Source organism: Gorilla gorilla, chromosome 19, assembly GCF_029281585.2.
Source record: "Gorilla gorilla gorilla isolate KB3781 chromosome 19, NHGRI_mGorGor1-v2.1_pri, whole genome shotgun sequence".
Classification (NCBI taxonomy): Eukaryota; Metazoa; Chordata; class Mammalia; order Primates; family Hominidae; genus Gorilla; species Gorilla gorilla.
Genome location: NC_073243.2, coordinates 27,175,793 through 27,188,422, shown reverse-complemented (window position 1 = coordinate 27,188,422; position 12,630 = coordinate 27,175,793). Strand labels below are relative to the sequence as shown.

At 43.5% G+C, this 12,630-nt stretch overlaps 1 protein-coding gene across 1 annotated transcript in view; it reads right to left on the bottom strand.

The window, feature by feature from the left end:
* The window catches only part of DNAH9 (dynein axonemal heavy chain 9), a 372,401-nt gene that overhangs the window by 72,591 nt on the left and 287,180 nt on the right, over positions 1 to 12,630 (bottom strand). The window contains exons 56-59 of the mRNA XM_031003344.3: positions 12,075 to 12,239; positions 8,861 to 9,001; positions 3,878 to 4,048; positions 1,030 to 1,152 (exon numbers count right to left, since the gene is read on the bottom strand). Coding sequence (XP_030859204.3) covers positions 1,030 to 1,152; positions 3,878 to 4,048; positions 8,861 to 9,001; positions 12,075 to 12,239 — 600 coding nt within the window. The remainder of the gene's footprint in view (positions 1 to 1,029; positions 1,153 to 3,877; positions 4,049 to 8,860; positions 9,002 to 12,074; positions 12,240 to 12,630) is intronic.

The window sequence follows — 12,630 nt, the reverse complement described above, 5'->3', positions numbered from 1 at the left end:
TCTTAAAACTGCATATGAATTGTTGTCTCAAAATAAACCATTTTAATAAAAAAATAAGGAGAAAGAAAGCCAATCATATTACTTTACTCTTATACTTCTTTGAGCTACTAAACATCTATAAAATGCAATAAACATGGGAGATCATAAACAAGATTCATCTTATGTAGATGCTATTCCTCACATGGCGCTGAAGCCTGTCATGGGTGTTCACTCAACTGCCTGCATGGAGTGCAGGCCGGGACTCTGGAGCAAGCTGGTGTTGCCTCACCCAGCATTCCCTGCCAGGCATTGTGTCAGGATCTGTGAATTGCAGGCATAGTACCTACTGAAAGAACCTTATAGTTTGTGATCTTTTCAACACTCATAGAATCCCAGCTAAACTAAGCTGCATGATGTGGAATGAAAATAGGCTCTGCCATCAGATAGACCAAAAATTGTGTCCTGGGCTTCTGGTAAGCGTGGGACCTGTTTCCTCCTATGTTAAATGGGAACAAATAATACCTATTGCCCAGGTGGATAGAGAATTAAATAAGGTAATGCATTTCCAAGGCACTCAATAGATAAGAACTGTTATTAACTGCTGAGCATCCCAGGCTGAAATGCATTCCTGCTTTGAGTCTGAGTTAGGATTCAGATGCCTCAATACAGCACTGGCACCTGCTGTTTTATGGAAATGCTGTGGCAGCCTCTCCACATCAACCCCAGGGACTCACTGAGGAGGCCATGTTCCAGCCTTAAGCCCTGGTAGGTGAAAAGCAGCTCAGCTGACTCAGGGGAGCTCACGGGAACTTCCTGTTTCCTCACACCCTGGAGGCAGAGGCCTCATACACCAGCATGCACCTGCTTCTTCTCTGCAGGCCCAGGAAAGATGAGCTCACTGTGGGGACGCAAGGAAAGGGATGCGCCTATGTTTAACACAGCTCCATGCTTGAACTCCAACAGAGAGCCCTGCTGACTTCATGGGGACCAGTGTCAGAGGTAAACTCTGAGAGATGAGAGCTTGGCTTTTTTCTAGGGGTCAATACTGACCTTGACAGCTCCCCACGCCTGATGGGAGAGGAACTCCACGGGGCTGGCGGTGCCCGTCTGCACTGGAGATCGAAGCAGGAAATCCAACTCCACTGCATTGACTTCTCGGTTCATGAGGAGAATCTGCAATGTGGAGAAATGATACTGCATTTCTTTAGCTTGTAGCCAGAGTCCTAGAAATCTTAGGGGTTGTCACTCAGTATAATTATTACTGCCTCTAATACTAGTTTGCCCATCAATTTTGGTTGTTTAATGAGCGTAGAGTGGAAGGAAGTGTATATTCACACCCATTACTACTGTGTCCCTCTATTTTCACCCCAAATATGAGAGTGACTGAACTGCACACAGCGAGTGACTATATCTTGGTTAATAAGCATTTATTACATGTCAATCATAAATGCCATGGAGTATGTTTCTGCAATCTAATTGAGCAGATGACACATACAAATGACATGATCTGAGGAGAATGTCAAAATGACGTATGGATATACGGCAGCTAGAAATGCAGATAGGAATCCATAATGCTAAAGGAGTTACAGAGTAGAGGAGTTACCAGCAAGTGAGGGGCAGGAAGAAACTAATTTGACTAAACGTTGTACAAGTAGTTTATTTTATTTTCTTTAAGTTCTGGGATACATGTGCAGAACGTGCAGGTTTGTTACATAGATGTACATGGGCCATGGTGGTTTGCTGCACCTGTCAACCTGTCATCTAGGTTTGAAGCCCTGCATGCCTTAGGTATTTGTCCTAATGCTCTCCTCCCCTTTCCCCTCCACCCCCCGACAGGCCCCAGTGTGTGACATTCCCTGTGTCCATGTGTTCTCATTGTTCAACTCCCACTTATGAGTGAGAACATGTGGTGTTTGGTTTTCTGTTCCTGTGTTAGTTTGCTGAGAATGATGGTTTCCAGCTTCATCTATGTCCCTGCAAAGGACATGAACTTGTTCTTTTTTATGGCTGCATAGTATTCCATGGTGAATATGTGCCACTTTTTCTTTATCCAGTCTACCATTGATGGGCATGTGGGTTGGTTCCAAGTCTTTGCTATTGTAAATAGTGCTGCAATAAACATACGTGTGTATGTGTCTTTCCTATAAGTAGTTTTGGATTAGGTCTTGGAGAAGCTAAGAGATGGGGATATTTTCACAGAAGGGAAGACGTTCCATGGAGTAGGAAATGGAAAAAGCAGAGGCTTGAAAGGGGAATTAGTGAGCTGTGTACAGGGGAGAGAAAAGCCTTTGGCTTAGTTTGAGCTTATGATTCACACTGAGAGGTGGGGCCCACATTTTTTGTTGTTGTTGTTGTTTGCAAAGGCCAAGCTGTCATCTGGGCTGGAGCGGGGAATATAGGGGGTGAGAGGGGTGAGGCAAAGCAACACTCACCCATGAACTCAGGCAGGCCCTGAAAGGTGAAAACAGAGTCAGCACACAAGTGATGATGGGATATCTGACTTTTGGAATTGGAAAGGGCCTTCAACCGCGGGCCAGTGGCGCAATGGATAACGCGTCTGACTACGGATCAGAAGATTCAAGGAAAGGGCCTTCGAGATAATTAGTCTGTGCTCCCAATTTACATATTGGAAAAAATCCCAATTCTAAATGATTACAGGGACATGTAAAAGGAAGTAAATTAGGCCGGATGCAATGGCTCATGTCTGTAATCCCAGCACTTTGGTAGGCTGAGGCAGGTGGATCACCTGAGGTCAGGAGTTTGAGACGAGCCTGGCCAATATGGTGAAACCCCATCTCTACTTAAAATACAAAAAAAATTCGCTGGGCCTGGTGGCGCACACCTGTAATCCCAGCTACACGGGAGCCTGAGGCAGGAGAATCACTTGAACTGGGGAGGTGGAGATTGCAGTGAGCCAGGATCACACCACTGCATTCCAGCCTGGACAACAGAGTGAGATTCCATCTCAAAATAAAAAAAAGGAAGTAAATTTTCATGGTTTTTTGATGTTGAGAATAACTAGAAGACAAAGGTTTCTTCTTAAAGATGCAGCAACATTGGAAATCCCTGCTTCCCAAACCCTTGAGAACCAACGTTATTGAAAACTTTCTAAGGCCAAGGCTGCTACAGTTGTGGAAAGACCTGTGCAATTTCTTATCCCGGGGGATGGCTGCATCAGTAAACTTGCAGTCTAAAGGTAAATAAACAATGATGGATACTCTACCAAATTTCTTACAGCATTTCAAAAAGCATCTAGTTATTGGTATGGTTTCATCTAGTTTCATCTTCAGTGCCAGTTTTGATTGATTGGTAGTGGCTGCTGGAGTGCTGTGCTGAGGAAGATCTTAGATCTTCCAGGATCAGCAAGAAAAAGTACAATGATGGATTAAGTATGTCTGCCATAAGTGGGAAATGGTGGGGGCAGATGCACACACCGTATTGGACCCTCTTTTTTTTTTTTTTTTTTTTTGAGACGGAGTCTCGCTCTGTCGCCCAGGCTGGAGTGCAGTGGCGCGATCTCGGCTCACTGCAAGCTCCGCCTCCTGAGTTCACGCCATTCTCCTGCCTCAGCCTCCCGAGTAGCTGGGACTACAGGCGCCCGCCACCACGCCCGGCTAATTTTTAGTATTTTTAGTAGAGACGGGGTTTCACCGTGTTAGCCAGGATGGTCTCGATCTCCTGACCTCGTGATCCGCCCGCCTCGGCCTCCCAAAGTGCTGGGATTACAGGCGTGAGCCACCGCGCCCGGCTGGACCCTCTTGTCTGATGCCTCTATCCAAAGACAGATAGTCTGGACATGCTGTGGAAAGTGATGTTCAAAGAAGAAAGTTTCTTAACACCTGCTGTCTGGGCACTAAAAATAACCTGTTTTCTGGAAACTTCTTCAATCCACTTTTACCTGAAAGGTGAGCTGGGCAAGGTAGGTCAGCTTATCACACTCAAAGAGCCCGCGGGTGGTGTACTGGTACACAGAGAAGGTTATGCTGTCTATTAGGTTGGCCACCCGCTCCCTGAGGCCTTCGTCAGGAGCAGCCCTCTCCACAGCCTTCTGGAAGACGATACTGAAGGCCTGGGGACAGAAGACAGGAAACTGGTAAGGTACACAGCCCTCTTACTATACACTAGTGGTCTTACCTGCGAAGAATGTGATAGTTTTCCAGCCCACAGAAATTTTTTCCCAAGGCCAGGCACGGTGGCTCATGCCTGTAATCACAGTGCTTTGGGAGGCCAAGGTGGGCAGATCACCTAAGGTCGGGAGTTTGAGACCAGCCTGGCCAACATGGTGAAACACTGTTTCTACTAAAAGCACAAAAATTAGCAGGTGTGGTGGTGCATGCCTATAATTCCAGCTACTTGGGAGGCTGAGGTGGGAGAATCGTTTGAACCTGGGAGGCAGAGTTTGCAGTGAGCCGAGATGGTGCCACTGCATTCCAGGCTGGGCGACAGAGTGACTCTGTCTCAAAAAGAAAAACAAACAAACAAAAAAACCAAAGAAATGTTTTCCCAAAATATCCTGCCAAGGACAATAGTAACGAGAAAACATGCTATTATCTTTTCTTAGTTTGCTCATGTGAATTATTACATAGCTATAAGCATATATACCTCTGCAGTGATAAGACGAGTCCTTGCAAGCAGCCTCCTTTCTCATGGACCCTTCCTGCAATGCAGGGAGCGTAGCCTGCTTTGGTTACATCTTCTGAACTACACATTATGTGTATAAACTAATATAAAAATCATGTGAGTCAGTTTTCCATTGTTTTAAACTTAGATATTGACTATTTAAAAAAGTAAATATTTGGAATGTTACATTTTAAATGTGATATGAATAGAACAAACAATTAAAGAAAATAAAAACCAAGGCCAGGTGCAGTGGTTCATTCCTGTAATCTCAGCACTTCGGGAGGTAGAGCTGAGAGGATCACTTGAGGTCAGGAGTTCAAAACGAGCCTGGGCAAGATAGCGAGACCGTGTTTCTACAAAAAATTAAATTGTCCAGGCATGGTGACACACACCTGTAGTTCTAGCTACTTGGGAAGCTGAAGTGGGAGTTTGAGGCTGCAGTGAGCTATGCCGGTGCCACTGCACTCCAGCCTGGCCAACAGAGTGAGACCCTGTCTCAAAATAACCTAAGAAACAAAACAAAACAACACAAAACAACAACAACAAAAACAACAAAAAACAGAACAAAAGAAAATACAAGCCAAGATATAATTGGAACTTTTCAATTTTGGGTTATGCAGATTTCCAGCCTTTTCTCTATTTTCCTTCTGTGGCTTCAATAAGAAAAAAAAATCTTAAGTCTTTCTAACACCACCAAGTATTTGAACTTTAATGGAAACCAGATAAGATTTGAGTCTCAATATCTCTTCATTTGCAAAGTAGGAAAATGTGAATTTCTCTCTCCCTTCCATGGTTCCAGGGTGTTTCTTGTTAACAAAGGCTTTGCAGCCTTTCTTCCTTATTTAGTTTTAATGATCTTTGCAAAATCTTCTGCCCATGTTCAACCCAATCCATTGTAATGGTTACCTTCACTTGATAGATTTTAGATAGGAAGAATAGCTCATTAGAGGCTGATAATGTCCCCCCAGCACCACAGAGAGCAATTTGGGAAGATTCCAGAACAGTTTCATAGAGACAGAGTGGAGAGCTTTCTCCTGGCAGTTACTATGGCTTTTCCGTAAAGCTCTCTCTTTATCAAAATAACAGTAATCAGTGAAGAATCTCTTTGTTATTTAAGTTTAAACAAAGTGATTCACAATTCAGGAAAACATGTAAAAAAAATTAAAAACCTAGGTACATTTAGCATTTTCTTTACATTAAACTAATTTTGGCTCTCTTTTTCTTTTCTGTCCTAAAACAAGAAACAAAACCCAAAAAGCTTCTTCCTCTTACTTCTGGTGTCGGAACAGCTCTGGTGCTGGGCCTGATCCACTTCCACAGCATCCTCCAGAAGGTCCCTTCTCCTGCCCGTGGGGTCTTATCATTGACTCAAACTACCCTCATATATACTCATCGGCTTTTGTAATTTTTTTGTAGGGCCCTTATCCACTGCCTTGTATCTTTGGTATTTTTCATCTTTTTACCAAGTTATGAGCACATATAGTGGGGCCCAGGCCTTACTCACTTTCTTACATTTCCCCAAATCTAGCCCATCTCTTCACATACAGTGAGCACTAAAAAATATTTGTTGGATGGATGACTATGTCCTGCCAATGCCTAAAAGAACTTAGGCAAAGTATGAGCAACGCTCTAAACCAAGGGTATCAAACTCAATGCCTTCAGGGGCCAGGTGTTTAATACCGAATAGGGAGGCATAAGGACTGTGGCAACACTGGAGGCACATGCCAATCTAGGGGGGCAGCATCCCTTGGCTCCAGCAAAATCGTGCCACGTGGGATGTGAGCTCAGTGTTGTCAATCTTCCAAACCTTCATGAGAAGCCATAATTTGGAACTTACATAACTTCTCCTCATTTTTAAATGTTGGCAACCAATTAAAGTACTTGAAAAGCCCTCCAAGGACCAAAGAAAACAGGACAATAGGCCCTTGGGCTTCCGATTTGAGACCAATGCTGTGTTATTTTCGCCTCTGCCTATCTGATGCAAGCTTCTTCTATTTTGAGAAGTGTTATTCCCCCAGCCATGTCTCTCTGCAGAATGCACACAATACAGAAAGCTAGGCCTCCCATCAATCTGCAGGAGAACTCAGTAAGGTGTCTTTCACTCTGAGGCACCCTGTGAATGTGTCTTATTAACCTTTGCCTTGCCTTTGGCTAAATCTTGAAGAAAAATTACTTTACTGCCACTTAAGTTCCATCGTAATCATATTATAAACTTCAAAGTTCAAAACCTGGCTGTTGAAGAGTTTTTGCATGTGTAAACACACACACAAACACATTTTAATATATTCCTGCTCAAAACACTTTTGAAAGCTAGGATGAATGGTTCCTACCACGTTGGCCTATCTGGGGTTTCCATATTCTGAGAATGCCTCTTCTTTCTCTGCCAGGAAGGGGAACTGTTAGATCCAACCCCAGACAAAAGCCAAGACCATGGAAATTACAGTGGCCCATTTTTCTTCAAAACAGAGAAGGCTTCTAACTGCATTGTGGTTTCGATATTTTTGAACACCCTTACTTCAGCTACTTATCATAAAGCAGTTAACCTGCTTTTAATGATCAGGTTGGTCAATGAACAGCTGTTTTTGCAATTCTTAATATCAGTATGGTGACCCAAACTCCATCTCCCCTACTTTAAAAATGGAGCTTCAGAACTTCCTATATCAGGACACTGTTGCTGCCAAACATCTTACAACATGGTTTTGAACACAGATTGTCATGGGCCTCATTTAATTTCTTGTTTTCAGAGAGAGTCACTGTGGCAGGCTTCTGATGGGTACCTATAGTCAATTTCAACTACTCTTGGAACTAGGGGGGTGATCCTGTGGTTATTAGGCTTATCATGCCAATTTTTATGCTGTTTTAAAAGATTTTTATAATTCTTTCCTATGTTGCCTTAAACTAAATATGAGGCCAAGTATTGGGTTTCTTTTAAAAACGTAAAATATGGGGCCGGGTGCAGTGGCTCACGCCTGTAATCCCAGCACTTTGGAAGCCGAGGCGGGCGGATCACGAAGTCAGGAGATCGAGACCATCCTGGCTAACACAGTGAAACCCCGTCTCTACTAAAAATACAAAAAAAATTAGCCAGGTGTGGTGGTGGGCGCCTGTAGTCCCAGCTACTCAGGAGGCTGAGGCAGGAGAATGGCCTCAACCCGGGAGGCAGAGCTTGCAGTAAGCCGAGATCACGCCTCTGCACTCCAGCCTGGGCAACAAAGCGAGACTCCCTCTCAAAAAAAAAAAACAAAACCATAAAATATTATAAACACAGTTCATCCAATCTGCAGAGACTCTGAGTTAAAATAATAAGATTGGGAAATGATTAAATGCCATCTTCAATCAAATGAGCCCCAGGAACTGGAGGCCTTCTGATTTCTCATCTGCTCATCACCATCCCCACCATCTTGGTCTTCACATGGTGGTTTAGCTGAAAGCACTCCACAGATTCTGAAGTGTGTGCGCTCTCTGTGTGTGTGTGTGTGTGTGTGTGTGACTGTGTGTATGTGAAATCTCCATGTGTCTATATACATATGGTCTCTCTCTCCTATTTCTCTGTGTGTATATGTATGCATGTCCTCTTTGTTGGGTCAAACCAAAGAAATTTAGAAATGCTTCACTACCTCCTAATGCCTCTTCAATTGTGGTCTTTTGGTGAATGCCCTAGGGGGGAAAGATGTACTTTCAGAGATGCACTAAAAATTTATAGGTCTTTATTTTTTCATGAGTAAGATAAGTTTAGTCAGCACTTACAATTTGCTAACATCTTTGGTGGTTTTAGGAATATTTCAACAATCATAAGGCAGCAGCTTTGGGGATATTAGGGTCATAAGAAAACTAATTTAAAGTTGGTGTATTATTATTGCCTGCTTTGGACTTTAATCAATACAAGCGACACATTTGATTGTCTATTATATTTTAAGCTCTTTGGGGAGAGGGATCACTTCTCAGACTTCTTCGGTATCACCTTCCACACATTCAGTAAGCATAGTACCTACCGTATCATGTGCGCCTACTGAATGAGCCAAGACTTGCTGTGGTGTCCTGTTCTGTTCCAGTCAAAATTACCCGTGAGTCATGTAAGACCCAATTAAAGAGATGAGGATGGTAAGAGATGTCTGAAGGTAACATAGCTGCTCTCCTGGCTTTGATCTTACAGACCTGCCATAGCTAATGATCTTACATGGATAAGCTCTCACAGAGAGCTGCATTGGCAATATTATACTGCTTTATTATAATCAGGCAAGAAACTCCAGGTGTAAGTCACCTTGAGAGAAAACTGGTACATTGGATGGATCTTGCTGAGGTCGTTCATGATGAAGTAGAGCAGTGAGGCCCTGGCAGCTGCTGGCCGGTAGTGCTCTCGGGCCTCGTTGATTTTCACTTCAGTCACCTTGGCCTCCTGGACCTGTTGGAAAAATAAACAGCAGCCCACTGTTCCAACCAACCTGGGCTTCCTGAGAATCAACTTGGCCCCTCTATGTGAGTAGACATGTGTCTGCTTAGGGGATGGAGTGAAGAGGGATGGGGATGATGGGTAGAAAGTTGAAAAGCTACTATGGTATTCCTTCCTAGAACTTGGATGAGAAAGGAGATGGTAAACTTCTAGTGCTTTCGGAGGGTGAGGTGTCAGCTCTTCCAGTTGGGAAGCGTGAGCCATGAAAGCCTCCACACTCCATCTCTAATGAGAAAGATTTCATGGAAATGCAAAAAAAAAAAAAAAAAAAAAAAAAAAAGACTAAAAAATGAACTAGAATGCCAAGCAGTGGAAATCCAGGGAAAGAAACATAGTATAGTCTTCTTTTTTCTTAATTTTTGTGAAATAGTTCATATGTAATTTCACAAAGATATCTTTCAATGGAATATTCTATTTTCAGAAAATTTTTGTTTGTTTGTTTGTTTGTTTGAGACAAAGTCTCGCTCTTGTCCCCAGGCTGGAGTCCAATGGCACAATCTTGGCTCACTGCAACCTCCGCCTCCTGGGTTCAAGCGATTCTCCTGCCTCAGCCTCCCCAGTAGCTGGGATTACAGGCGACTGCCACCACGCCTGACTAATTTTTGTTATTTTTAGTAGAGAAGGGGTTTCACCATGTTGGCCAGGCTGGTCTCGAACTCTTGACCTCAGGTGATCCACCTGCCTCAGCCTCCCAAAGTGCTGTGATTATAGGCGTCAGCCACCGCGCCCAGCCAGAAAATTGTTTATGATAGGTAAAAATAAGAAAGGAGACCTCAGGATCAGGAAGACAGATTTCTGTTAGACTATGCCTCTAAAAGCAAACCTCAATATGCTCTGCCCTTATGCTCCAAAACAGAGGAAAGTTACTGATAATTTGTGGGAGCACCACAGGAAAAGGCAATGATCCTTATTGAAGATGTTCTCATAATAAACAATTACAAACTGCAGGAGTATTACAAAAGGGAACAATCAGAAGGCCCCTTTCCAAAACAAAACTAAACTAAACTAAAAACACCCAGAAGGATTAGCATCTCATGAACTGAGAATGACTGAACAAACTCACCATTAACAAAGTATGTTTTAGAGCAGTGGACACAAAAGGAAGCATAAAATATGGACATTATGAAAAAGAACAGGCATATCTGGAAAAGAACTAGCTAGAACTTCTAAAAATAAGAGTATAGTTATTTAAATTTAAAAAGTGTTCAGTTTAAATAGTAGACTGGAGTTGAAAAGAAAATCAGCAAATTAAAAGAGAAATCTCAGGAAATTGTTACAAAAGCAACTCAGAAAGAAACAGAGATGGAAAATATGTGAAAGAGGTTTATGATCTTTGATGCCCATCAGGACGTAGCCCAATTTTCCCAGCATGGTTTACACAGCCCTATACAACGGAAACTCAGGCCACTTTTCATGCCTTATTGCCAGTGACCACTTCCAGCTCCCACCCCCTCTATGTTCCAGTTACACTCAAGGGAAGCACCTCCTCCCTCTCACCCAATGTGGGTTGAGTGTTTCTCCTTTGTGTGTTCACTGATCCCTGTGCTTTCTTGGCCTCAGCCCTCAGCCCTGTTTTGTAACTGCCTGTTTACTTGTCTTTCTCCCTTAGAGGGCCAGGCCCTAAAAGCCTAGGATTATAGCAAATTTCTTGCTGTATCTCCAACTTTCATCATGGATCTTAGAATACAGTGGCTTTCAAGTAAGTGTTCATGAGACGAATAAATGAGAAAGAGAGAGAAGACAAAAAGAAACGGAACAACAAAAGGAAAAAGAAAGCTTCATACAACCCTCGGCACACAGCAGGTACTCAATAAGTGTTCATTGATTTTAAAGAAAAAGATAAAAAAAAAAAACAGATGAAGAGGTGGGGAGAAGAGATCAGTATGCTGCATCCCATCCTCTGACCTACTCTCTTGATGTAAGTTGGGTCTGTCTCCCCAGCTCTCTTATCCAGGGCAGTGGCAGCTCTACCGTAATTACTTTACAAACTCTCATGCCCCCAACCAGAGATACGGAGGCCATAGGTAACTGATAGTGGAACCTGGTGGTCACATCCCTGCTGTTGACCCAATGTTCGGCTGATTCTTCCTCCTTTCAATCTCATCACTCCAACCTCAGCTGTCCATCACCCCAGAGTGGGTATGACCTGGTTTATCTGTCTTACCCATCATTGCTTTTCATATTTCCTACCTTGTCTCTACCTAGAACGAAGTCTTTCATATTTGGAGAAATCCCAATAATCTGGCAATAAGCATCTTCCCTCAAAGGTATATTGTTCCTGGACACTGTTACAGATATGCTCTGTCCTGCTCAGGGCCAATATCTCCAGTGCTCTTCTGATGCAAGCGTGAGACTGAGACTGCAAAAGGCCTTGTTGGAGGTTTGGTGGTATGCTGGAACAGAGCAGGGGTTGGGCCCCTTTCCCATCATACCCCGTCTTCTAGTCCTCACAGTGGGGACCGAGGGCCTTCCAAACATTATAAAATAAAGGAAGCTACACACAGTAGGGCACTGTGTCATCACTTCCCAGGATGATACAGTTTTTGAGAGCTGAGTTTCCTAGGAAGTTATTGAAGTTTTCTCATTAAGATCAGACTTGTGAGATTCTGCGGTCCGGTGGGTTTTGTCAGGATGCAATCATGCCCAAACCAGTTGGCTTTTCCAGCAGTGCGATTCCTTAGCTTCAGGGCAATTCCACACACTATCTGAGGTATCCATTTTGAGCTACCATTCCCTGCACAGAATACCAGGCCCCGCAAAGGCTTAAGTGTTCATCAACTGTGGATGGAGTTAAGACATCAAAAGTATTTTCCAGAAGGTGGGAACTACATAATACAAGATATATGGGGTAGTCACTTCAGGAGTCCTGCCTAGGTAGACTTTCTAGAAGAACCTTGCTAAGACAGAAAAGCCATGTGTTACTTTGACATTTTTCTAAAAGTCAGACTCATTGTCTAAGAGGAGAGAAAACTGTAGGAGGACCCCAGCCTAGGCTGCCTTCCCAGACTAGCCAGAGGAGTTTTACCTTTTTCTCAACTTCGGCAGCAGTCTGCTTGGTGATCTCTAGGTTTTCCACCAGCGCTGTTTCTCCCAGGAAGTTCCCAGAGGCGGAGGAGAGGCGAGAGAGAAGACTGTCTTCCAACGTTTTCAGGGTAATTTTGAATCCATTCTGCTGCTTTGTGAGATCGGACTGCAAATATCAAGCAAGAGACAGTCAGGTGCAGATGCCCAAGGCATCCTGCTCTAACGATGTGTCTGAATAGGGCGAGAGTCCCTTGCCTTAAAGATAGTAAACTGGAGGCAGAATGGCAAAGAGCTTCAGACCATGAGCAGGAGACAAGGAGTCAAATTGGTGCCCAACTGTACAATATTCTGGGCACATGACCTTGAGCCAGTTTACCCTCTTTACTCTTCTGTAATCCCAGTCCCAACTTGTAGGATTTCTGTGCTATGCTTAATGCACAATGGGCAACACACTGCATTATCAGTGTTCACTAAACGGAGCTTATTTATGTAACTAGAGGGTTAGGGTTCAGTTTTAGTTCTCTGGAGAGTTCTCTCTATTACCAATTTACTTTAAT